Source organism: Prionailurus viverrinus, chromosome A3 (genome assembly GCF_022837055.1).
Source record: "Prionailurus viverrinus isolate Anna chromosome A3, UM_Priviv_1.0, whole genome shotgun sequence".
In the NCBI taxonomy this organism is placed as follows: Eukaryota; Metazoa; Chordata; class Mammalia; order Carnivora; family Felidae; genus Prionailurus; species Prionailurus viverrinus.
In genome coordinates, this window is record NC_062563.1 from 120734162 (window position 1) to 120760169 (window position 26008).

The 26008-nt window shown below is 38.3% G+C and overlaps 1 protein-coding gene across 4 annotated transcripts in view; it reads left to right on the forward strand.

The window, feature by feature from the left end:
• DTNB (dystrobrevin beta) overlaps positions 1–26008 on the forward strand; it is a 245529-nt gene that overhangs the window by 18597 nt on the left and 200924 nt on the right. For all 4 annotated transcript variants that reach the window (XM_047853827.1, XM_047853828.1, XM_047853825.1 and 1 more), the window contains exons 2-3: positions 9899–9966; positions 19882–19962. In XM_047853827.1, the coding sequence (XP_047709783.1) occupies positions 9899–9966; positions 19882–19962 (149 nt within the window). The remainder of the gene's footprint in view (positions 1–9898; positions 9967–19881; positions 19963–26008) is intronic.

A 26008-nucleotide genomic window follows, 5' to 3' on the forward strand; every position in this document is an offset into this window, starting at 1 on the left:
AATGATATTGAATGTCTTATATGCTTATTTATCATCTGTATGTCTTCTGTGAGGTATCTGCTCAGATCTTTTGATCATTTTTTTTTTTTTTAATTGGGCTGTTTTCTTAAAAAAAATTTTTTTTTTACATTTATTTATTTTTGAGAGACAGAGAGAGGCAGAGCATGAGCAGGGGAGGGGGAGAGAGAGACACACACACAAAATCTGAAGCAGGCTCCAGGCTCCAAGCTGTTTGTCAGCACAGAGCCCAACGCGGGGCTTGAACTCATGAACTGTGAGACCATGACCTGAGCCAAAGTCGGACGCTCAACCGACTGAGCCACCCAGGCGTAATTGGGCTGTTTTCTTACTGTTGAGTTTTAAGAACTCTTTTTTGCACTTGGGATGCAAGTCCTTCATCAGAAGTGCTTTGGAAGCATTTCTTTCACATTAGGGCTTGTCTTTTCATTATCTGAGCAGTATCTCTTGCAGAATGGTTAATTCTGGTAAGATCTAACTGAACAGTTTTTTCTTTCATGGATTGTGTTTTGGGGTTTTGTATCTAAAAACTCATTTGTTTTGTTGGCTTTGGGCTTAGGACATTAAATAGCCTCTTCTATGGGCTTACAGTTTCAACCCTTTTTAGATTGAAGAAACTTTGCATACATTCTCATAGCTAGGACTGTAGTCTTTTTTTTTTTTAACATTTTATAGGCTAAGGCTGTGTTTGGTTCTTTTTTTTAAATTATTAATTTTGCTTCAAAGACATTTATTGTTGCATTGTTTAAAGTAGTAGATAACTGAAAATAATTGTCAATAATCAAGGCTCAGATAAGTTTTTGAGGAGTATTTGACAGCTTGGAAAGATGCTCAGATATATTGTTATATTCCTCCCCCAGCTTTATTGAAGTGTAATTGACAAATAAAATTTTATATATTTAAAGTGTACAACCTGATGATTTGATATATATGTGTACCTTGTGAGATGATTTCCACACACAATCATGTGTGATAGAAAACACATCTATCATCTCACAGTTACCTTTTTTTGTGGTAGTTTAAGATCTACTCTTTTACCAAATTTCAAATATACAGTACACTACAGTATTATCAACTGCACTTACCATCGTGTACGTTTGGTCCCCAGATTGTTCATCTAATAACTGAAAGTTTGTATCCTTTGATTACTATCTTCCCATTTCCCCTACGTCCTAGCTGCTGGAAACCACCATTCCACTCTGCTTCTGTGGTGAATTTGACTTTTTTTTGTATTACTAGATTCCACATATGAGTGAGATCATGGTATTTGTTTTTCTTTGCCTGGCTTGGTGCACTTTGTGCACTGATTTTTTTAAATTGGGTAGGGTGAAACTCCTGAGTAGGGTGATTAGGGTCCACTGAAGATGAAACGTGTTGGCATAAATATACCTAGTGGATTTCTCTGACCACAGGATGAGATACAGGAAGATGTGGGTGCAGAGTCTGAGATCATGGTATCATAGAATTTTATTTGTGCATTCACATGGACAAAGATTTTGGCAGTCGAAATGGGAAAAAGGGGTGGATATGAGATATCATGAGGAAGGAAATGGCAGGGTTTGAAATCAGAGTTAGTATGTGAAGGGAATAATACAGAGGTGTTGGTTATCTCTCGATTATGAGGCTAAGAAAAGGCAAAGTGCCAGGAGTGTGAGTGGAAGGAAGTTAAAGCGATGTGCTTACATTCATGTAAGTGTTGATTTTCAAGGTTATGTCAGGAGCACAAGGGCATACAATCAGGTATGGCAGTAGGATTAGATATTTGTTCATTGTGGAACTGTTGAAGTCAGAATTAGAGAGCTTCAGTTATTAGTATCCATGGAGCAGTGGATGGACTTACCTATCAGTAAGGCTTAGGGAAATCATTTATAATAATCTTAGTTTATATGTACCCTATACATTTGGATTTTATGTAATCTGAATTGTTGTTGGCCTGGTTAAAGTGAAAAGACTTACTGTTTTAAACGGTTTGAGTTCCCCCAGAAGCTGCCTCAGACAAGGATTTGAGTGCAAGTATTTTATTTTGAAGATTATCCCAGGAAATACCAGTAGGGGACCATGAAGCGAGATAGGGAAGGGAAGTTTTGCAAGTAAAGGATTTGTTATCAAGCAAGTTACAGCTGCAAGTAACTATCTGGAGCTTTCCCACTGGAGAACTCTAGGAGCCAGTATAAAACGTCCTCAGAATTATCCCTCTTGAGGGGGCGAGGTAGGTGGAATATCTACAGTCACTGGTTAGGACTGTTTCCAGAGGGTGGTAAGTCTGTAATATTTCAAGGTTGGCATGCAGGGAATAAAATGGACTTCAGAGGTCAGAGGAGGCCATCAATTTGTTGTTTATGTTGTTTTGTTTTTGAAGCAAATGCTGTCAGTCTAGTAGACAGAATTGGCAAAGGTTAGGAGATATGGGGAAGGGTATGGATATGCCTGTTTATACTCTGCCTTGTGGTTCTAGCATCTCCAATTCATTTCCTATAGGTCATCAATCGCTGTCACTCCGAGGCTTAAATGAGCCAATCTAGCAGTACATTAGGACTGGGTCCAGCTGTCCTTTTTGGAGCATTAAATCCAGTGTCATGGGGGAGTGCGCCTATATAACAGTTTCTTCACCAACCTTATACTTGGTCCCCAAATTCAGCTCTCAAAATCCATTCCCAGGTATGTTCTCCCAGGTTCCACCAGTACATATTATCAGGTCCAGTAGCTGTTTTGGTGAATCACCTCTTCACCTTTGGTGAATCATCCAAAGCAAGGACAGTACCTCCCTGTTCCCATGATGCCGAGACTTGACCCTAGTTGTTAGCCTAGAATCAGTGAATCAGTGAAGCCTAGAATCAGTGAAGGGACAGATCCTGAGAAGTGTCAGCATCTTTTGAGGCATGTATCTCAGATGAGGCCTTTCATGGTCTTCAGGCAGAGGAGACTGCCATCTTGTAGCAAGGGCAAGGGAGCCACTTCTTCCAGCCCAGAGGGTTCAGGAGAATCTTGACTGGAGTGTCAATTCAATATTTTTAATAATTTACCTCCTTTCATAATCAGAATTTGGGCCTGCTTTTTAGCACAATCTGCCTTCTAGTTGTAGAGGCTGAGGGTTCCTTAAAATGCTGCTGTGGGGTCTTTGGGCTGTCTTACCATGCTTTGAGTTGATACCTGTATGATTTAGCCCTTGACGTTTTCTTTCTTCTGTGCATCAATGCTACTGAGCAGAAACTCAGCCAATTTCATTGTCTTTAAGATTCTTGATACCCCTATATCTCTCAGATGCTAAAGCTATTGCATAACCTAGTCATCTTTTACCTGTATCTCTTCCTAGCTCCACCACATCAAGAATCTTAGTAATATTGATGCAACAGTTCGCCAGGGGTTCTCAACAAGCCACTTACTACCAGCACTGGGAACCTTGTTGTCTGGTTGGCAAGTGATCCACTTACAGAATACAGAAGGACCTGTTATACCAGGATCAAATTGGTCTTGTTTGAGTTACCCTAGAAGCAAATGCTGATATAAAGACTCAAGTGCAAGTATTTTTTGTTTGTTTTGTTTTTTGTTGTTGTTTTTTGGTTTTTGGTTTTTTTTTTTAGGTGATCTTAGAAGATACCAACAGAGTGGAGAAGTCAGAGAAGAGAAAGCAGCTAGTAAAGGGTTTCTTATCAGGCATTGTGAGTCAGCAAACTTAATTCCAAAGAGGAACTTAGGAAGCCAGTGGAAAACATTGTTTTTTGATGCGTAAAGGAGCTGGAGTGTTTATATATTAACTTCCATCAGTGAGAGGGCTCCTCCAGGAATGTTATTTCCCTGGGACTTCTGGACTGCCCTGCAAATGTCAAAGCAGTCTTCAATGGCCAGAAAAACCCTCAGGCAAAGAAATGCAGATGTTGGCAACTGGAAGCTGATCAGTTCTACATGAAAGTAGTAGTATAGGTGAAGGAGTAAAGGCAGGATATCAACAGGGTCTTCTACACTCTTGAGTCAACAAATAATGTCAACGTCATGGCTAATGTTGAGTAACAACCTCTTCTTGCACATTGGCTTGGTTTTGAGAATTTTTTCATATACTTTTATATATAATCCTGTGTCTGAAATGTGATTAGCTTGTCTTTTCATTTCTTACCAGTTTCTTACATAGAACAAAAGTGTTTAATTTTGGTGATGTTCAATTTGTCTTTTTTTTTTTTTTACAGCTTGTACGTTTAGTGTGATGTACTAGACCATGAAGACTTTATCCTCTGTTTTCTTCTAAAAGTTTTATACTTTTATATTTTACATTTATTTTCCATTTAGAATTATTTTTTGTGTATGGTGTGAGGTATAGGTCAAGGTTCATCATTTTGGCATATAGATAAGCAGTGTATTGAACACCAAGTTTGTTCTTCATTGAATTTCTTTTGCACTTAAAAAAAAAAAAATCAAATGGCCTTTCTAGTACTGTGTTGTCTTGATTTCTGTGGCTTTTCTTTTTTCCCAAATTCTTAAAATTTGGGAGTGTAATCCTGCAACTTTTTTCTTCCTTTCCAAAATTGTCTTGTCCTTTTTGCCTAGTCATATAAAATTTAGAATTGTCTATGTTTATAAAAACTTCTGCTGGGATTTTGATTAGACTGTCTGGTTAGATGGTATGTCTTCCTGTTTGTTTAGGTCTTTAAAAAATTTCTTGTATCACTCTTTTGAGTTCCAGTATACAGATCCTTTACTATACATATTTTGTTAGTGTATACCTAAGCATCTTATTTTTTGTTAGAGATATCGTAAATGCTGTTTTCAAAGTATTCAATATCTAGTTGTGCAGTGCTAGTAATCAGAACTGTGGTTGATTTTTGTGTTTTGATCTTGTGTCCTGCAACAGTGTTAGACTCACTTTTTAGTTCTAGGAGCTTTTTTTGTATATTCCTTTGGAATTTCTACAGAGATAATCATGTTGTCTGCAAGTAGGGATAATTTTATTTTTTCCTTTCCAATCTGTTTGCCTTTTATTTCTTATCACTAGCTAAGACATCCTGTATAGTGTTTAATGGAAGTGGTAAGAATGGGTAACCTTGTCTTGGTCCCAATCTTAGGAGGAAAGCATTTAGTTTTCTACCATTAAGTGTGACTTTGGCTATAAGTTTTCTCTAGATGCCCTGTAGGTAGAGAGAGGTTTTATTTCTAGTTTGAGTAGAGTTTATCATCAGGAATGGACATTGTATTTTGTGAAATGCTGTTTCTGCATCTGATATAAACATGTGGTTTTTTCCCTTTAGATTGTTAATATGTTGGATTATGTTGATTAGTTTTCAAATGTTGAACTGGTCTTGCATTCCTGGGATAAACTCCTGTTGCTTCCAAGGTTTTTATATATTGCTTGATTCAATTTATAATACTTTGTGGAGGATTGTGCTTGTTGATGAGGGTTTTTGTGTCTGTGTTCATGAGAGATATTTATTTTTGTATTGTCTTTGTCTATTTTGGGTATCAGGATATTGCTGGCTTTTTAAGATGAATCAAAAGATGTTCTTTTATATTTTCTGGTAGCAATTGTGTGAAATTGGTGTTATTTCTTTTAACATCTTTTCTATTGCTATTCCTTCATTTGCAATATTTTGTAATTATTTTCCCCTCCTTTCTGAAGAACTTTCTTTAGCAGTTATTTTAGAGCATGTCTGCTGGCTACAAATTCTCTTAGCTTTCTTTAATTTCTGAAGGATAATGTTCTCTCAATATAGAATTCTGGGTCGACAGTGTTTTTTTTCCCCAGCACTTTAAAAGCCTTGGTCTACCATCTGCGGACTTCCATAGTTTCTGATGAGAAATCTGTAGTAATTCATATCATTGTTCCTCTCAGACAGGAGCTGGCAGACTGTGGTCTGTGGGCGGACTATTTTCTAAATTAAATTTTAACAAACCACACCCACTTGTCTACATATTGTCTATGGCTACTTTCACACTGCAGTAGCAATGGTGAGTAGTTGTAACAGAGACCACATGGCCTGCAAACCTAAAATATTTATGGTTTGGCCCTTCAAGAAAAAAGTGGCTGATCCCTGCCCTATGGGTAAAATGTTTTTGTTTTTTTTTTTAAGTTTAAAAAAATTTTTTTTTAATGTTTATTGATTTTTGAGAGAGAGAGTTCGAACAGGGGAGGGGCAGAGAGAGAGGCAGACATAGAATCCAAAGCAGGCTCCAGGCTCTGAGCAGTCGGCACAGAGGCCAACACGGGGCTCAAACTCACAGACTGAGATCATGACCTGAGCTGAAGTCAGACGCTTAACCGACTGAGCCACTCAGGGGCCCCCTTTTTTTTTTAAGTTTTTTAAAAAAAGTTTATTTATTTATTTTGAGAAAGAGAGATCTGTGGGATCATGACCTGAGCCCAAACCACGAATTGAACACTTAACTGACTGAGCCACCCAGGGACCCCAGTAAAATTTTCTTTTACTCTGACTTCTTTTAAGAATTTTTCTTTTTAATTTTCTTTTTAATTTTTTAAATTTTACATCCAAATTAGTTAGCATATAGTGCAACAATGATTTCAGGAGTAGATTCCTTAGTGCCCCTTACCCATTTAGCCCATCCCCCCTCCCATAACCCCTCCCGTAACCCCCTGTTCTCCATATTTATGAGTCTCTTCTGTTTTGTCCCCCTCCCTGTTTTTATATTATTTTTGTTTCCCTTCCCTTATGTTCATCTGTTATATCTCTTAAAGCCCTCCTATGAGTGAAGTCATATGATTTTTGTCTTTCTCTGACTGACTAATTTCACTTAGCATAACACCCTCCAGTTCCATCCACGTAGTCGCAAATGGCAAGATTTAATTCTTTTTGATTGCTGAGTAATACTCTATTGTATATATATACCACATCTTCTTTATCCATTCATCCATCAATGGACATTTGGGCTCTTTCCATACTTTGGCTATCGTCGATAGTGCTGCCATAAATATGGGGGTGCATGTGTCCCTTCGAAACACCGCACCTGTATCCCGTGGATAAATGCCTAGTAGTGCAATTGCTGCGTCGTAGGGTAGTTCTAGTTTTAGTTTTTTGAGGAACCTCCATATTATTTTCCAGAGTGGCTGCACCAGCTTGCATTCCCAAAGAATTTTTCTTTGTCATGACCTCAGTTTGTGGGATCAAGCCCTGTGTTGGGCTGTGTGCTGGCAACTCAGAGCCTGCTTGGGATTCTCTCTCCCCCTCTCTGCTCCTCTCCTGCTCATGTATATATGTGTGCATGCTCTCTCTCAAAATAAATAAACTTAAACACTTTTTTAAAAAGAATTTGTCTTTTAGCAATTTGATTATGATGTGATCAGTATAATGAGTTTCTTTGACTTTAACTTGTTTGCTCAGTTTCTTGAATTTGTAGGTATGTCTTTCACTGAACTTGCCAAGTTTTCAGCTATTATGTCTTCATGTATTGTTGAGCACCATATCACCACACTGTTTTTCTCCTTCTGGGATTCTGAGTACATGAGGAATGTTGGATCTTTTGTTTTTGTCCACCAAGTTCCTGAGGCTTTATTCCTTTTTTTTTTTTTTTTTTTTTTTTTTTTTTTTTTAAGAAATCTCTCTCTTTCTCTCTCTTTCTGATGTTCAGATTGGATAATTTCTGTTTGATGTATCTTAAAGTTTACAGACTCTTTCCTTTCTCTTCATTCTACTGTTGAGTTCATCCAGTGAGCACCTCCTCTCCCCCAGTGAGTTTATATTTCAGTTCTAACATTTCCATTTGGTTCCTTTCCTATCTTTTGTTTCTCTACTGACACGTAAGATTTTAACTGACGTTTCTGGGGTGCCTGGGTGGCTCAGTTGGTTGAGCATCTGACTTTGGCTCAGGTCATGATCTCACGGATTGTGAGTTGGAGCCCCACGTCGGGCTTTGTGCTGACAGCTCAGAGCCTGGAGCCTACTTCTGAGTCTGTGTCCCTCTCTTGCTCTGGCCTTCTCCCACTCTCTGTCTCTGTCTCTCTCAAGAATAAATAAAACATTAAAAAAAAAAGATTTTAACTCATGTTTCAAGAGTGTATGTGATTGCCAATTGGAGCATTTTTATAATCACTGCTTTAAAGTCTGTCAGGTTACTACCAACTGCGTCATTTCGTCAGTGGCATCTATTGATTGTTTTTCCCCTTGTGAGTTAAGATTGCCTTGGTTGTTTGTTTGCCAAATAGTTTTGTATTGTTTCCTGGACATACTGAACATTATATTGTTAGACTTTGGGTCTTCTTTAAATTTTATAGAGAATGTTGGTATTTTTATGTTAGCATTGTAGTTTGGTGGACATCCAGATGATCCAGAATATATTTATATTAATTTTTTCAAGATTAACTTGGAAAAAAAGATACAATTTAGAAGATTGTCATGAAGAATTTAGAGATCTCCAGGAATTCTTATACCCAGCTTTGAAAAAAAGTGATGTAGAGAAATAGCAAAAGTAGAAAAAGGATTTAATAAATGAGATGTGTTATAAAGGATATTATGATATTCTCTTTTAATCTGTGTTTAGCATTTAAGATTTGTTATTACCTCTTCACAGGCCAAGATTGAGGAAGAGGCAGTAAACTTTTAAGTAACTTTCTTTCTTAGTAATGACAGGCTATGGGTATCAACTTCTGTTTTTTTACTGTAGGACTTAGATTTCATTTAATATTTGCTGTTTCTAGTTGCTTTTTCTTTTGGCTTTCTTTCCGTTTAAAATTCTGTTCTCTTGGGGGTAAATTGTTAAGTAACCAACATGTGTGTTGAAGAGTACTTTGTAACATCAATGATCTAAAACGGTCAGTCTTAATTATCAAAACATTAGTTGTAGGATGTTAAGGATTGCATTTACATTTTAAATTTTCTTTAGGATACTATTTATAATTATACTTTGCTGGGCACCTTGTCTTAATGGATATGTAATTTGTGTAGCCATCATTTAATTTGTTATTCTAACATATTTGAGAGTATGTTATGTAAATAACAGCTTAATTTTGCTTAAGGAAATTGTTAGGCTTACGCTCTTTGTCTAGATATTTTTTCTTCACAGAATAAGGCAAAATGCAGCGGAAATTATCAGAGATTTTGCATCACTAGGGTCTGTGCAATACACTGTTGGTTTTTTTTTAGCTTTTTAGGTGTAGAGATTTGGCAATATGCATCTAAAAGCAACAGTTATGTAAGAAGTTTAGTGAAAGGGTTAGGATTTCATCTACCACTTCTGTTTGTGTGCCCTCAAGCAAGTTAGTGTTCTTTGCAGGCTGTTTCCTAATTTATAAAATGGGTATAATAAGAATGATAACCAGTATCTAGGGTTGTTGGGAGGATTAAATGAGGTAATGCATGGAAAGAGTTTTAACAGAGTGACAGCCTATGTCTGTCAACCTAAACTATTATCATGTGATAAAAACTTACCTTTAGGAGCTCTTTGAGTTTGGGGATAAATACCTTTTTGTTTAATATTGTTCAATATAAAATAGAATATTTTATTTATATCTTTTATGTATAAGCTAGTAACTTCTTGTGTTCTTTATTTTAGCTTTTCATTATAATTATTTGCTAAGTTATACTTAGTAACATGTTTATCTTTGTAAAACAGTAGGGATGTGGGAAACTGTCTCAGCTAATCCAGGACTCTGCAGAGAAAATAATCAAGGTTAGAAATAAGACATAGCTCCATATTTTCAGCACAGGAAGCAAATGTATGTGCTCATTTAATTATTAACTTTGTAATTATTTTAGAAGCTGCCAGATAAATAAAAGGACAGTTATTTGTCTTTTTCTGTATCAGGCTTCCACTTTGTTTTTACTGATGCTGTCTTAAATGTGCACATACAACTTGGTTTTTGGGACCTCTTCATAATAGAATGATAAGCTCTTGGTTGAACTGTCAAATTACAGTGGTCTATTGTATCTTTTTTTGTCTCTAGGATGATTGAGGAAAGTGGGAACAAGCGGAAGACCATGGCAGAGAAGAGGCAGCTGTTCATAGAAATGCGTGAGTCTTGAGTGCTTCTGGAGCCCTTGTTTGTATGTGTGGGGATGCCTTTTTTTTTTTTTTTTTTTCTGATCAAGTCACATCTTTAATCCTTAGCACATTCCAAGCTTTAGAAAAGGGAAAAAAGGGAGTTGAAGAATCATGGAGTTGAAGGACCTCAAGTCAGTGCATATATTGTAATTGAGTTGACTTGAATTGCTTTCTTTCTTTTTTTACATATTTATTTATTTAAATTTTTTTTCAACGTTTATTTATTTTTGGGACAGAGAGAGACAGAGCATGAACGGGGGAGGGGCAGAGAGAGAGGGAGACACAGAATCGGAAACAGGCTCCAGGCTCTGAGCCATCAGCCCAGAGCCTGATGCGGGGCTCGAACTCCCGGACCGTGAGATCGTGACCTGGCTGAAGTCAGACGCTTAACCGACTGCGCCACCCAGGCGCCCCACATATTTATTTATTTAAATATCTACAGCCAACATGGGGCTTGACCTCATAAACTGGAGATCAGGAGTTGCATGTTCTTCTGACCGAGCTGGCCAGGTGCCCTGACTTGAATTACTTTCTTAAGTAAGATCATGAATACTAAGGCAGAAATGTTACCTAGGATATCTATGAGTTTAGGGCACACCAGTCAGTTTATTTATTTATTTATTTTTAAGATTTTATTTTTAGGTAATCTCTATACCCAAGCTGGGGCTCAAACTCATGACCCTGAGATAAGAGTCACATGCTCTACTGACTGAGCCAGCCAGGTGTCCCAAGGCACACCAGTCAATTTAGACCTCTTGTTGTAACTCCATTGTTACCATGAGCTTGCAGGTGGTGATAAATAATTAATACATTATATAAATTAAGTTACACTGGATACAGATTCTGAGCTATAGAGGACTAAGTGTTAAAACTTAGAGCTATAGGAATAATTAAAAGTACAAACGTATAGTTTGGTATATTACTTTACGGTACGGTTTTAAATCTTGTTAAAAAATTATATTCTTCTATAAAACTCAAAGAGAAAGGTGGCCGAGAGAAGTGGGTCATTTCCCAGTATTTGAATGATTAGTTTGGTCTCCGATTACTTGTCTATGTGACCTTGACTCGTGCATTCATACTTGGTGGACCACAAATTCCTTTGCCATGAAATAGGGTTATTGGTCTGTACCAGTGTTCATGATTGCTTTTAAAAGCATTGTACTCTTTTTAAAAAATGAGATCTTACAAGGACCCTCAACACGAGAGTGTCATAGAATTGGTACTGCTTGGTTGAAGAGGGGAGGCAGGAGCCCTGCCTGAGATAGCCCCTGAGATACTTGTAGAATTCTAGAATTCTGCATATCCCAGAGTAAAAATCAGTAGATAAAGTCTCAGAAGCCTCTTTCAACAAGCAAGATATTTTAAATCTTTAGAGTCTTAGTAACGGGAGGCAGAGTTTGACTTAACTGAGATCTATGTTGTCCTGTCAAGCATAAGCTAGAGAAGTATTGAAGATGTCAGAGAAGAAATTTGTGGCATTGGGTGGGCAGTCAGTCCGGGCGATCTTTAAGGAGTTCTGTAGTTTTGAGTCTCTAATTGCTAGTCATCCAAGCCAGACACCCTGCAGTCACTTCCCTCCACCTCACCTTCCACCTCCAAAGAAATCACAAAGTGCTGTTGAGTTTTACCTCTTACGGGACTCCTGAATTTCTCATGCCTTAGTGGCTTTAAATCCAGGCTCTGCTGTGAGACTATCCGTGTTTGGATCTCGGCTCCCTCATTTTCTGGCTGTATAATCTTAGGTGAGTTACTTAATCTCTGTGCTGCTGTCTTGTCCATAAAATGGGAGTGGTATCTATTTCATAGAATTATTGTCAAGATTAAATGAGACAACATCAGGCCTTTAACACGGACACAGAATAGTAGGTATTTAATGTGATTAGCTGTGTTTAATATTTTTATCATTGTTACTTTTCTGAACTAAAAGCAATCTGTTTCGGATCCCTTCTTCCAGTGTCAACCCCTTCCAATCTGTGATCTGTGATGCTGCCAGTTGAACTGCAAAAATCTGTGTTACTTCCTTCATAAATCCCTTCAGTTGCTCCTCATCGCTTTCCCAAGAAAGTCCAAGCTCCTGGGCATGCCCGGCAAGGCTCTCCTGGCCTCTTTTTCCCTCCGTTCATAGGTTCCCGGTTTCCATCATACACCATGGGTGTCACTGCCTGGTCATACTGAATTGGCTTTTCCCACATCGATCATATGTTTGATGTCTCTGTGCTTTTGCTCATGCTGTTCGGCTCACCTTCATCTGACTCGTTGTTCCTGTTTGCTGTTCAAGGCTCAGCATAGGGGTCATCTTTTCTATTTAATTTTTAACACATTTATTGAGGATCTATTATGTTCTAGGAATTGTTCTAAGTGCTAGGGTTAAGGTGAGAACAAAACGTAGTGCCTGACTATCCTCATATTGCTTACACTTTGGCAAGGGGGAAACAGACAAAATAAGGAATCCAAAGAAATAAACGATAATTCCTGATATTAAGAAGTACCGGCCTGGGAGTTGGGGCGATGCCTGGGTAGCTCAGTTGGTTAAGCATCTGACTTTGGCTCAGGTTATGAGTTTGAGTTCTGCATTGGGTGAGCTCAAGCCCCACTTCGGGTTAGCTCTGGTTCTCTCTTTTTCCCTCTTTTTCTGCCCCTTGTGGGATTCTCTCTCCTCTCCCTCTCTCTCTCTCTCTCTCTCTCTCTCTCTCTCTCTCTCTCTCTTTCTCTCTCTGCTCCTCACTCACTTGCACCCTCTCTCTCTCTCAAAAAAAAAAAAAAAAAGAAGAAGAGGAAGTGGGGAGGGTGGGGGGTGGTGCCTTGGTGACTTGGTTGAGTGTCTGACTTTGGCTCAGGTCATGATCTCGCAATTTGTGGTGTTGAGCCCCGCATTGGGTTCTCTGCTGTCATTGCAAGCCTGCTTTGGATCCTCTGTCCTCCCTTTTTCTGCCCTCCCCACTCACATGCACTCTCTCTCAAAAATAAATAAACATTAAAAAAATAAAAAAGAAGTGCCTGGGGTGGCTTCAGGAAACAAACATGGGCATGTGAGAGGGTACAGTGACGGTCGATATTTGGAATAGAAATTGGGTGTTCTGTGAAGAACTGGGTTTACTGCTTAGTGAATATTCTGATACATGAGCCCTGGATAAATTACTATTCTCTGTAACAAACTCAAGGATTTGGACAGTTTGGGAGATGTTTGGTATGGCTTCTTGTCTCTCCTGTTTTTTCACGTGAAGAATTGCATTGGTGGCAGTGATATCTGGCCTACTCTCTCATTTCCTACTCCCCCCAAATCTCCAGCATTATTCCCTTCTATGGATGCAGAAATCATCTTTTGCCAGCCTTATCATACAGTTCTACCCTCTAGGTTTTGGGTTGATTTCATGTCAAGTTTGAATCCAGTGATCTTTCTCCACTCTTTTATTACTCTCAATGGGTAATTAATAGATTTTTACTTAAAAGAGACTTAAAAATTTTTTTAATGTTTATTTTTGAGAGAGAGAGAAAGCATGAGCAGGGGAGGTCAGAGAGAAAGGGAGACACAGAATCTGAAACAGGCTCCAGGCTCTGAGCTGTCAGCACAGAGCCTGATGCAGGGCTCGAACCCAAACAACCACGAGAGCATGACCTGAGCTGAAGTCGGACGCTTAACTGACTGAGCCATCCAGGTGCCCCGAGACTTCACTTTTTTCGAGCAGTTTTAGGTTCACAGTAAAATTAAGAGGCGGGCACAGAGAGTTCCCATCTATTCCCTGTCTCGACACATGTACAGCCTCCCGCATTATCGACATCCCCCACGAGAGGGTACATTCATTAAAACTGATGGGCCTGTGTTGACAAATTGTAAAACCCAAAGTTCATAGTTTACATGAAGGTCCATTCTGGATGTTGTACATTCTATGGGATTATATTATTTTTAAACGAAGACAGTTTTAATTCTTGTTTTTGAAATTCTTATACCTCTTTTTTATTACCTACCTACTCATTAGGACCTCTGATATAAGAACAGGAAGAACAGGACGGATAGCAGCCACCCTTGTCTTGTTTCATACTTTAATGGGGATACATGTAGTATTTCACTGTTAAAATGATATTTGTTGCAGGTTTTGTACCCTTTATCAGGTTAAGGAACTATTTCTAGGTTCTAATTTACCGAGAGTTATTACTATTATTTTCTTTATTCTATATATTTATTTATTATTTCTTTAAATTATGAACGAGTATTGAATTTTATCAGATGTTTCCTGCTTCTCTTGAGATGAATGTATTTCTCTTTTATTCTGTAAATATAGTGCTAGGGCTAGCTATCTTTTCCTTTCAGGGTCAGAAAGTGAGTATTTTAGGATATGGAGGCCATATAATGAGTTCTCTGTTACAGCGACTGAACTCTGCTGTTATAGCATGAAAGCAGTCATAATAATTTAATAATTTAGATAGGTTGTATTTTTTTTATGTTGTGTGGCTTTATTATTATACCATTGTTATATTTTTCTATAATCTTCTTAAGCTTTTCTGTTTTTTTTTTAAGCTTTTCTGTTTTTAGACTGTATATTTAAATTCCATACTATGAAGGGCAGTGAAATTAGTCTATTCTTTCTTGGTTTAATATTTTCTCTTGTAGACTAAGCACTATGAGAATTAGGATCACATCTCTTCATCCCAGTAGGCCCGGTAGCTCGATAAATATTTATTAAAAGAAGACTGGAATAAATTACATAGAAGGAATTTGGTAGTTTACAATTCTTACATGGTATAAAACTACTAAGAAAAAGGTGATAAGTTAGAACTGTAGTTTGTAACTCTGGAGGTAAAGTGAAAGCTCTCTAGGTCAGGTGATAAAATGCTGGCGTCAGGCCTCCCTCCAGTCCCAGAGACTGTGATTTTGTTTTTTTCTTTTCCCGAATTTTGTCAGTTTTATCGGTCTTTTCAAGGAACTTTTTTGGCTTTTGTCGGTCCTCTCCGTGTATTTTGTTTCTTCCTCATTATTTTGTTCTCTTGTGTTTATTATTTTCTTCCTTCTATTTTAGGCAATTCTGTTGTTCCTTTTTCCAACTGCTTATTTTAACACTTTTTTCTTTCTTATATAAGCACTTAAGAACTTCTTTCCTGTGATTTTCTATTTTTGTGCTCCATGTGTTCCGATATATGCCATTTTCATGATCACTTCTCTGTGCTTTCTTATTTCTGTTAGGAATTATTTAGAGTACTCTTTTAAAAAAATTTGCAAATAAATGACTTTGAATTAAAAAAAATACTTAGCTGAATTGGGATATGGATCAGGGAATGAGAGACGTTCTAGAATCTTTGAATTTGGCGATCTTTTTTGTTACATGTTTTTGTAAATATTCCATGAGTGCTTGAAAATAATGTGTATGATTTCTGCATTATTTAGATGAAACTTGTTACATGTTTTATTCATATCTGTTTTGTCCTTATGGATTTGACTCCTTAATTACTAAAAGACGTTAAAAATCTCTGCTTTGATCATAGATTTAAAATTTTTTCCCCTTAGTTCTCTCAGTAGTTTGAAGCTTTTGTTTGTAGATGCGCATGCATTAAAATGTTACGTCTACCTGGGAGATCAAATATTTTGTCATTATGTAGTTACCCTCTTTTTTTTTTTTTTTAAATTTTTTTTTTTCAACGTTTTTAATTTATTTTTGGGACAGAGAGAGACAGAGCATGAACGAGGGAGGGGCAGAGAGAGAGGGAGACACAGAATCGGAAACAGGCTCCAGGCTCTGAGCCATCAGCCCAGAGCCCGACGCGGGGCTCGAACTCACGGACCGCGAGATCGTGACCTGGCTGAAGTCGGACGCTTAACCGACTGCGCCACCCAGGCGCCCCAGCCTCTTTTTCTAGTAATGTGTTTTGCTGTGAAGTCTATTTTGTTGTTATTAATATGGCTGCACCAGTTTTTTTCTTTGGTTAGAATGCTTTGTATAGTATCTTTTCAAAACTTTCTGTAGCCTTATGTTTTGTGTGTATCCCCTGGAAACAGCATAAGCTAAGCTATTTAACAACTACCCTTGTGACTGACAGTCTTTGCTTTTTCACTGAAGAATTTGTTCTGTTTAATTTTTTTATGAATACAGATAGATTTCATTTTTTCATCCATCTTGCTTTGTGCTTCAAATGTGTCCTTTCTTTTTTCTTTTTTTCTTCCTTTCTTGCCTTCCTTAGATGAATTGAACTTCCTTCCTTCCATTCTACTTTTCCCTCTTCTTGGTTGTGAGTTTTCGTATTCTTTTCCTGTTCTTTTTGTGGCTACCCTAGAAATTCTAATGTCAATTAAAATGAAGTTCAGAGCTTGATATTTATAACTTTGTTCAAAGTAATACTGGAATATAATGTTTTAGAGTATTTCCTTTATGAAAGATACACCACTTTTAGTATTAACTTTTTTTTTAAGTTTTAAAAATTTTTGATGTTCTGTTTTTAGAGAGAGGAAAAGAAGCAAGTAGGGGAGAGGGGCAGAGGAAGGGGGGGAGAGAGAGAGAGAGAGAGAGAGAGAGAGAATCTTAAGTAGGCTTCATGCTCAGCACAGAGCTTGATGCAGGGCTTGATCTCACGATCCTGGGATCATGACCTGAGCTGAAATCAAGAGTTGGACACTCAACCCACTGAGCCACCCATGTGCCTCAGCATTATCTTTTTTAATGCCACAAGTTAGACTTTATAATTCTTTTGTATGATCAGTTTTTCTTTTGTCTCATCTATTTGACTATCACTTTCTTTGCTTTTATTTTATTTTATTTTTTTTTAATTTTTTTTTTTTAACATTTATTTATTTTTGAGACAGAGAGAGACAGAGCATAAACGGGGGAGGGGCAGAGAGAGAGGGAGACACAGAATCAGAAACAGGCTCCAGGCTCTGAGCCATCAGCCCAGAGCCCGACGCGGGGCTCGAACTCACGGACCGCGAGATCGTGACCTGGCTGAAGTTGGACGCTTAACCGACTGCGCCACCCAGGCGCCCCGACTTTCTTTGCTTTTAAAATTTCAGTATAGGTGTGCCTGGGTGGCTCACTCAATTGAGCATCTGACTCTTGGTTTCAGCACAGGTCATGATCCTAGGGTTGTGGGATTGAGACCCGCGATGGACTCCACGCTGGGTGTGGAGCCTGCTTAGGATTCTCTCTCTCCTCTTCTGCCTTATCCCCCATGCACACATGCTTTCTCTCTCTCTCTCTCTCTCTCTCTCTCTCTCTCTCATTAAAAAAATAAATAAATTTAAATCTAAATCTAGGTGGAGCCAGCCATGTTTCCCTACCATTTCCCTTTGCGGTATCGTTTTTCTTTCTTTCTTTTTTTTTTTTTTAGTTCACCCCCTGAGAAGTCACCACTCTGTGGTCTGTACCTTCCTCTCTGCTGGGACCTCTGGCTTCATCTCTGGTCCCCAGGGTTTCTAATTGTACTGCCGAAAAAAAAAATAAGGAAGTCATTTATGTTTATATTTGTTACTTATTCAGACTCACTCTCTTGAAAAGTTTTTTTCCTTATTAAAAGTGGTTGTAAGTTTTCGGGACAATTCAGAAATGTTGCTATACTTATATTTATTCAGTTTGTAATCTCTTCTCTCCTTTCTCCTTCTCTTCTCATCTCATCAGTTAGAGGCCTTTCTAACAAAATACACTTACCTCCTTGCACCTCCCATGGTCTGCCGAGCACCTCCAGCAAATCCTATGGCTCCCTCGAACATGGTTTGGAATCCTGTGATCTATCTGAAGAAGGCTAAATGTATCAGCATGTTTACCTGGAGAAAGGAGTTGGCTTTCCCACTACTTTTATCATCTCTCTTTATCAGCTTGTCCAAAATTGTATAGTTTGTCTGATACTTTGACTTTACTTGGTATATTTTTGGGAGGAAGCAGATCAGTCTTTTATACCAGTGACATAGAACTTCCTAATTTTCAGTTATTTATCCATTCAGCAAATATTTCAGGAACTAGTCTTAGTATGTCCTACTTTTGGGCATATAATAGTGAACAACACAGCAATTAAATGGTTTCTGTCTTCATCAAACTTAGTTTCCTGGAAATGGACATAAGGAACGATAGGGCAGTAGGAGCCATGACTGGGGCAGCTCAGCGGAGGGTGGGGAGGTGGGTCCAGGAAAAGATCTGGGAGGAAGTGATATCTAGGCTGAATCGGTTCAGTGATGTGATGAAGAAGGGGCTGGAGCAGTAAGTAGCACTTACAAAGGCTCAGATGAGAGGGTTTGGCATGTTTGGGTAATTATATGTAGCCCATACTGATTGGGCTTGGGTGTGAGGTGGAATTTAAGAGTTGCATGAGCCAGACCTTTTAGTTGAGTTGGATAGTTAGGTTTCCCAAACCTAGCTTGATTGTAGGACTCTCTAGACTGAAGATTCCAGGTTCCCCAGGAGACTCTGATACAAGCAGATACAATGAAACTCACCCATTTGATTTTTTGCTTTCCTTGGGATTTGGTTATACAATAGAGATTGATATCCTGTTCTCATGAATGAAGAGAGCCATAATAAAGAAAGAAGAGTTAATCCTTTCTTATCCTTTCCCTCTACGTTTTGGCTACTCAGTATTTCTAGATTGTCTCCTATCTATCCAGGAGCTTCACCGGGCTCTCCACCTGTGGCTAGAGTTTTGCCTGTGTGTTTAGTTAGGACTTTTTGTACCATTTCTTGATAAGCTTGATACGTACTGTCTGACATATTAGTATTAAAGGGACATTTAGTGTATTTCTTATAATGAAGTATTCTCAAAATGAATGATAATGAAATGAACAGTAATCTCTTCTAGTTCAGAATACTCAAAGGGATAATCATTTTAGCTTCTTCACTGGGGACTTTCTGTTCTATTTTTTATGTGCCAAACTACAATATTTTCTGATCAGGAAATCAATATGACGTTTACATAAGGGACATTTTTAAAAAGTGAAGGCTATTCTTAGAGCAGTATATGAGGGTTTTCCTTATAGATATCTGGCAAGAGGACTGCTTCAGAAGAAGGTAAATGTATCAGAAGTTTGAGAACCTGGATGGTTGAATGTTGGTACAATAAGATTTTAATAAAGTTCTAAAGGTATTGATTATATCTTGACTTGTAGAAATTATTTTGGGATTCAGACTGCTGTTAGGTTTTAAAAATGATATTATGGCCAGGGATCCCTAGAATGTCTGAATCCTGTGCCATCCCAGTGTTACTTCCTTTTTCCACTGGGTTTAGAGGGATATATTTTCACAGCGTAAAAAAAATGGCAAAGGAAAACAGTGATAATTAAGTCTTGACTAGCACCTTGAACTTAAGAGTAGAGATTTCTGGCAGACTGGGCTGGAGCTTATGGAGTTTCCCATTTCCCTCAACCAGTTCGCTTTGGACTTGTGTGATACTTGCTCTATTCCATTTTGCAGTACCTAAATCTGACTCTAACTGCACTGGAGAGAGAACCTGAAAGAGAGTGAGTTATATACCATATGTGCTGACTTTTTTGTACGGTTACTTCTCCAGTGGTAAACATGGTGCACAGTCTGATTGATCAGATTAGTAATCTTTCTGTTTGGTTAGTTGGGGATGGAACTTTCCTTTCCCAGCTTCTCACATTAGTTTCCCTAGTGTTTCTCATATAAGTGGTATCGAAGGAAAGATTCACTCTAGTTATGAGTGTTCTCCCTCCGAGTTTTGTTAGGCTGGCAGACAGGATAATATAGGCAGAACTGCTGTCATGGTGCTGGGCATGGAGTGGGCATGAAGAAAGTGTGCCTGACCCTTCCTTACCCCTTTTGTTTTCTCAGAAGAAAAGCCTAGTTGCCATGTTATATATAGCCTGTGCCCGTGCTGTGGAATAGAGTCACTTCCCAGTATTTAGAAATTAACTGGTAAGTCCAGTTGAACATATGTTGTTTGCCCTTTTTTCAGGTGCTCAGAATTTTGATGTCATACGACTATCAACTTACAGAACAGCTTGCAAATTACGATTTGTACAAAAGCGATGCAACCGTAAGTCATTTTCACTAATTTCTGCGATAGCTGGATAGTGCTCTCAATAATATAAATAAAAGGTTTTAGTATCTTTTAGTCCTCCTGTAATGTTAATTGAATTATTTTTGTCTTGAATGTTTATTAAAATGTAAGCTTTGTCATGGAAAGGACTTGTCCCTCAAAATGTTTACTAAATTCAATAATGTAATTGGTTTCGATGCTGGCATAGTATTAATGTTCTTTAAGTGGGAGAATTGCTTTCTCCTTCTCACCTCTTTAATCAGCTTCTGGAAGAAAAGAAAAACAGTATTTTGATAGAGGTGTGATAAATTAATTTTCTTGATTAAAATGAATTCAACATGAATCAGCCTTTTCTATAAGTAATCACTCCACAATTGCTACTTATAAAATAAGTAAATAAAAATATATGTAAAATAAGTAAATAAAAATACATGGATATAGAATCTTTCTTCTCTTAATTTCCATGAAGATTAACTTATGACAGAATTATTTCACTTTTCTTGTTTGTGTGTGTTAATGAAAAACTGTTTTGTGTAATGGAAAGAACGTTGGCTTTGGAATTGGAAAAACCTTAGTTTAGTCCTGGTTTTGGCATTTACTATAAACACATGATGTTGGGTAAGTCACTTTACATCTAAATACTTCTACCCTACTTGAAGCGTTACTTAAAAGTCCTAGTATGAAATTCTCTCTAGGGAGTTTACCGTGCCATCTTAAACTGAAGTCTCTGATTTCTCAAAGCATTGTTTTTCAAATTATGGGTTTTGACCCACTAATGGTTCATGAAATCGTTCTGATGGGCTGCAGCCAGATTTTAAAGCACGTAATAGAGAAAAAAAGAGAAAGAAAAGAAATCAGAACACGAATTATATGGTAAGACAAAGTATTTTGTGAAACTTTTGTTTTTTATATATTTGGATGTGTGTGTGTGTGTGTGTGTGTGTATGTTAAATATATTTCTGTGGGTTGTGGTAAAAAAGTTTGAAAATCGGGGCACCTGGGTGGCTCAGTCAGTTAAGTGTCTGACTTCGGTTCAGGTCATGATCTCACGGTTTGTGAGTTCGAGCCCCGCGTCGGGCTCTGTGCTGACAGCTCAGAGCCTGGAGCCTGCTTCCAATCTGTGTCTCATTCTCTCTCTGCCCCTCCCCTGCTTGTGCTGTCTCTCAAAATTAAATAAATGTAAAAAAATAAAAATTAAAAAAAAAAGTTTGAAAATCACTATCAGAGCAACTACCATTTTAATAATTCTTCCTGTAATTATTTTTGGGAAATGGTAGTGTATGTGTGCAGTGTTGAGAGTCTGAAAACAGACTAGTGGCATTAGTAATGTACAGTAAAAAGATGCATTGTTCTAGAGGCTTTGTCACATATGATTTTTTTCACACGTGAGCTAGGGAGAGAGAGAGAGGGAGGGAGGGAGAGGGAGAGAAACTTAAGCAAGCTCCGTGCTCAGTGTGGAGCCTGATGTGGGGCTCAGTCTCAGGACCCTGGGATCATGATCTGAGCTGAAATCAAGAGTCAGACACTCAGGGCACCTGGGTGGCTCATATGGGCTCAGGTCGTGACCTCACGGTTAGTGGGATTGAGCCCTGTGTTGGGCTCTGTGCTGACAGCACAGAACCTGCTTGGGATACTCTCTCTCCGCCCCTCCCCTGCTTGTACTGTCTCTCAAAATGAATAAACATTAAAAAAAAAAAAAAAAAATGAAAAGTCAGACACTTAAGCAACCAAGCCACCCAGGCATCCCTCACATATGATTCTTTAATCAACCTGAAAAAATTTTTTTCTGTGGATGTATAGTTTAGGAGTAAAATTTCAGTTGTATCCGTATGTATGTTCTATTGTCCCTTTCATGGTTTATTGAAAAAACTATCCTTTTTTCTTCACTGCCTCCAAATCTTCTCTTCATACTCATTAGGAGAAATGTGTAATTGTTCAGGGGCGCCTGGGTGGCTCAGTCGGTTGAGGATCCGACTTCGGCTCAGGTCGTGATCTCACGGTTTGTGAGTTCAAGCCCCGCGTCGGGCTCTGTGCTGACAGCTCAGAGCCTGGAGCCTGTTCTGGATTCTGTGTCTCCCTCTCTCTCTGCCCCTCTCCTACTTGTGCTCTGTCTCTGTCTCTCAAAAATCAATAAACATTAAAAAAAATTAAAAAAAATGTTCATAGCAGTTTCGGCATATGCTTTTAGACTCATGTGTTCCACTGGTCTATTTGTCTATCCTACCAGTAACTGCTATTATAGCTTTATAATAAGTCTTAATATCAGAGCAAGTCTTCCTACTTTCTTTTTCTTTTTTTTTTTTTTTCTTTTTTTTTTTAACGTTTATTTATTATTGAGAGACAGAGACACAAGAACGTGAGCAGGGTAGGGGCAGAGAGAGGAGGAGACACAGAATCCGAAGCAGGCTCCAGGCTCTGAGCTGTCAACACAGAGCCCGACGTGGCGCTCGAACTCACAAACCACAAGATCGTGACCTGAGCCGAAGTCAGACGCTCAACGGACTGAGCCACCCAGGCTCCCCTGTTCTGTTTTTCTTTTTAACATTGGGACAGTTTTGGCCTTTTTATATTTCTTTTCTTTTTTTTTTTTTAAAGATTTTTTTTTAATGTTTATTTATTTTTTGAGACAGAGAGAGACAGAGCATGAACGGGGGAGGGTCAGAGAGAGGGGGAGAAACAGAGTCCGAGGCAGGCTCCAGGCTCCTCTGAGCTGTCAGCACAGAGCCTGACGCGGGGCTCGAACTCACAGACCGTGAGATCATGACCTGAGCCGAAGTCGGACGCTCAACCGACTGAGCCACCCAGGCTCCCCTGTTCTGTTTTTCTTTTTAATATTGGGACAGTTTTGGCCTTTTTATATTTATTTTCATATAAATTTTAGAATCTAATTAACAATTTCTACTAAAAAGAAACAATAAAACAACACTGCTGGGATTTTTTTCCATCTTTACTTTTTTTTTTTTTAGTTTATTTATTTTGAGAGAGAGATAATGTGAGTGGGGAAGGACTAAAGAGAGGGAGGGAGAGAGAAAGAGAGAGAGAGACAGACAGACAGAGAATCGCAAGTAGGCTCCATGCTGCCAGCACAGAGCCCGATGTGGGGCTTGAACCTGTGAAGCAGTGAGATCATGACCTGAGCTGAAACTGAGTTGGGCACTTAACTGACTGAGCCACCCAGGTTCCCCTCTTGATTTCTTTTTAGTTATAATTTACATATAGTAAAATTTATCCTATTTTAACGTATAGCCCTGTGGCATTTTGTTGGGACTGCACTGAATCTGTAGATTAAGTTGGGGAGAATCAACATATTTCTAATATTGACATTTCCTCCAATGAACATGGTATGTTCCTCCATTTATTTAACTCTTTAATTTCTGCCAGTTAAATTATAATTTTTTTTTGTTTTTTTGTGGAGATGTTTGCACTTCCTCCATTGGATTTATTCGTAAATTTTTGATGATTTATGATACTATTATAAATAGTATATAAAATTTAATTTTATTTTTCTTTCTTTTTTATTTTATTTTATTAAATAAGTTTTTTTTTTAATGTTTATTCATTTGTGAGAGATGGAGAGAGACAGAGCATGAGCCGGGGAGGGGCAGAGAGAGAAGAAGACACAGAATCCGAAGCAGGCTCCAGGCTCTGAACGTCAGCACAGAGCCTGATGCGGGGCTCAAACCCATGGACCATGAGATCATGACCCAAGCTGAAGTCGATTGCTCAACTGACTGAGCCACCCAGGCGCCCCTTGTTTTATTTTTTTAAATGAGAGAGAGAGAGAGAGAGAGAGAGAGAGAGAGAGAGAGAGAACTGGAGGAGGGGCAGAAGGAGAGAGAGAATCCTAAGCAGACTTCATACCCAGCACAAATCCTGGCATTGGGCTCAGTCTCACAACTGTGAGATCATGACCTGAGCCAAAATCAGGAGTTGGATGCTTAACTGACTGAGCCATCCAGGCACCCCTAAAATTTCATTTTCTGTTACTAATAGAAATACAGTGACTTTTATATCTTGACTTGTATCTAGCAATCATTCCAGACTCAGATATCAGTTTTAGTAATTTATCTGGAGAATCTTTGATAGTCTATGTGTAGAATTTTGTCATTTCTGAATAATGACAGTTAAATTTCATCGTTTCTGAAACTTACATGGATAATTACTGCTTATTTATTTTGGTTTAGGACCCAAAATACAATAGAGATGATGATAGTTGGCATTTCCTTTTTTTTTTTAATTGAAGTGTAGTTGCTACACAATGTTACATTTATTTCACATACACAACACAGTGATTCTACAACTCTGTATGTTACAATATGCTCACCGCAAGTGTAGCTGCCATCTGTCACCATACGGTGCTATTACGGTACCATTGACTATATTCCCTATGCTGTGCTTTTTATTCCCATGACTTACTCATTCCATAACTAGAAGCCTGTTATCTCCCACTCCTCTTCACCCATTTTGTCCATCCCCCCACCCTCTTTCCTTTGGCAAGGACTAGTTCTTTCTCTGTATTTATGGGCCTGTTCTGTTTTTTGTTTGTCCGTTTGTTTTTTACGTTCCACGTATAAGTGAAATCATATGGTATTTGTCTTTCTCTGTCTGACTTATTTCACTTAGCATAATACCCCTAGGTCCATCCATGTTGCAGATGGTAAGATCCCATTCTTTTTCATGGCCGAGTAATATTCCATTCTCTATATATGCCACATCCTTTTTATTTATTCATCTATTGGTGGACACTTAGGTTGCAACCATATATTGGCTAGTGTAAATGATGATGCAATGAACATAGAGGTGCATATATATTTTCAAATTAGTGTCTTTGTTTTCTTTGGGCAAATACCCAGTAGTAGAATTACTAGATCATATAGTATTTTAATTTTTAATTTTAAAAAAAAAATTTTTTTTTTCAACGTTTATTTATTTTTGGGACAGAGAGAGACAAATCATGAACGGGTGAGGGGCAGAGAGAGAGGGAGACACAGAATCGGAAGCAGGCTCCAGGCTCTGAGCCATCAGCCCAGAGCCTGACGCGGGGCTCGAACTCACGGACCGCGAGATCGTGACCTGGCTGAAGTCGGACGCTTAACCGACTGCGCCACCCAGGCGCCCCTAATTTTTAATTTTTTGAGGAACCTCCATACTGTTTTCCACAGTGGCCATACCAATTTACATTTGATGGTGAGCCTTTCTCATCTTATTCACATATCAGAGGAAAAGCTTTCAACATTTTACTTTTAAGTAATATGTTTGCTGCAGTTTTCTGTAAATACCCTTAATCAGATTAAGGACATCCCCTAGTATTGTGTTTCTTCATTTCTGAACATAAAGTTTATTTGAAAAGTGTTTTTTTTTTTTTTTTTTGATGATTTCTGACAATCTCATTTTGATCAGAGAACATGGTTGATATTACTTGAATCCTTTGAAATTTGCCTAGATTAGCTTTATAACTCAGGATAAGCTCAATTTTCAGACAGGTGGTTTGCGCTCTTGAAAATAAAGCATATTCTCTAATCACTAGGGGCAGTAGTTCATATAGTGCCCTTTATGCCTACTCTTAATTGTCTACATCCGCACTTATGCTTTTGTATGTTTCCTCTATCACTTACTAAGGGAAATGTGTTAATTTCTCCCACTAAGCTTGTGAAATTTGTCTCCTTGAGGTTCTGTTAAATTTTACAATATATACTTTTGATGCTATTGTAGGGGAGGCAAAACTTTACCCTCTTAGGGTCTCTGGTTGGGCCTGAGAATTAAATGGACATAGACAGATTGGCAGTTTTGCACGCAGAGTTTTCCTGCACCTGGGAGCTCCCATAGGAAAATGAAGAACTGAAGGGGTGAGGAGGCATCAGTGCTGATACACTAGGGAGGAAGGAGTAGCAGTTGTGGAAAAGTAACTAAAATATATGGGGAGACTCAAGGAAGATAAGGGTTATTTTAACAAAGTCTATGCAGATTTCTCTTGGATTCAGTTCACTGTCTCTGGGGATAAGAATGTTTCTTTCCCTTTGGAATAAGGAGGGCATCTTTCACT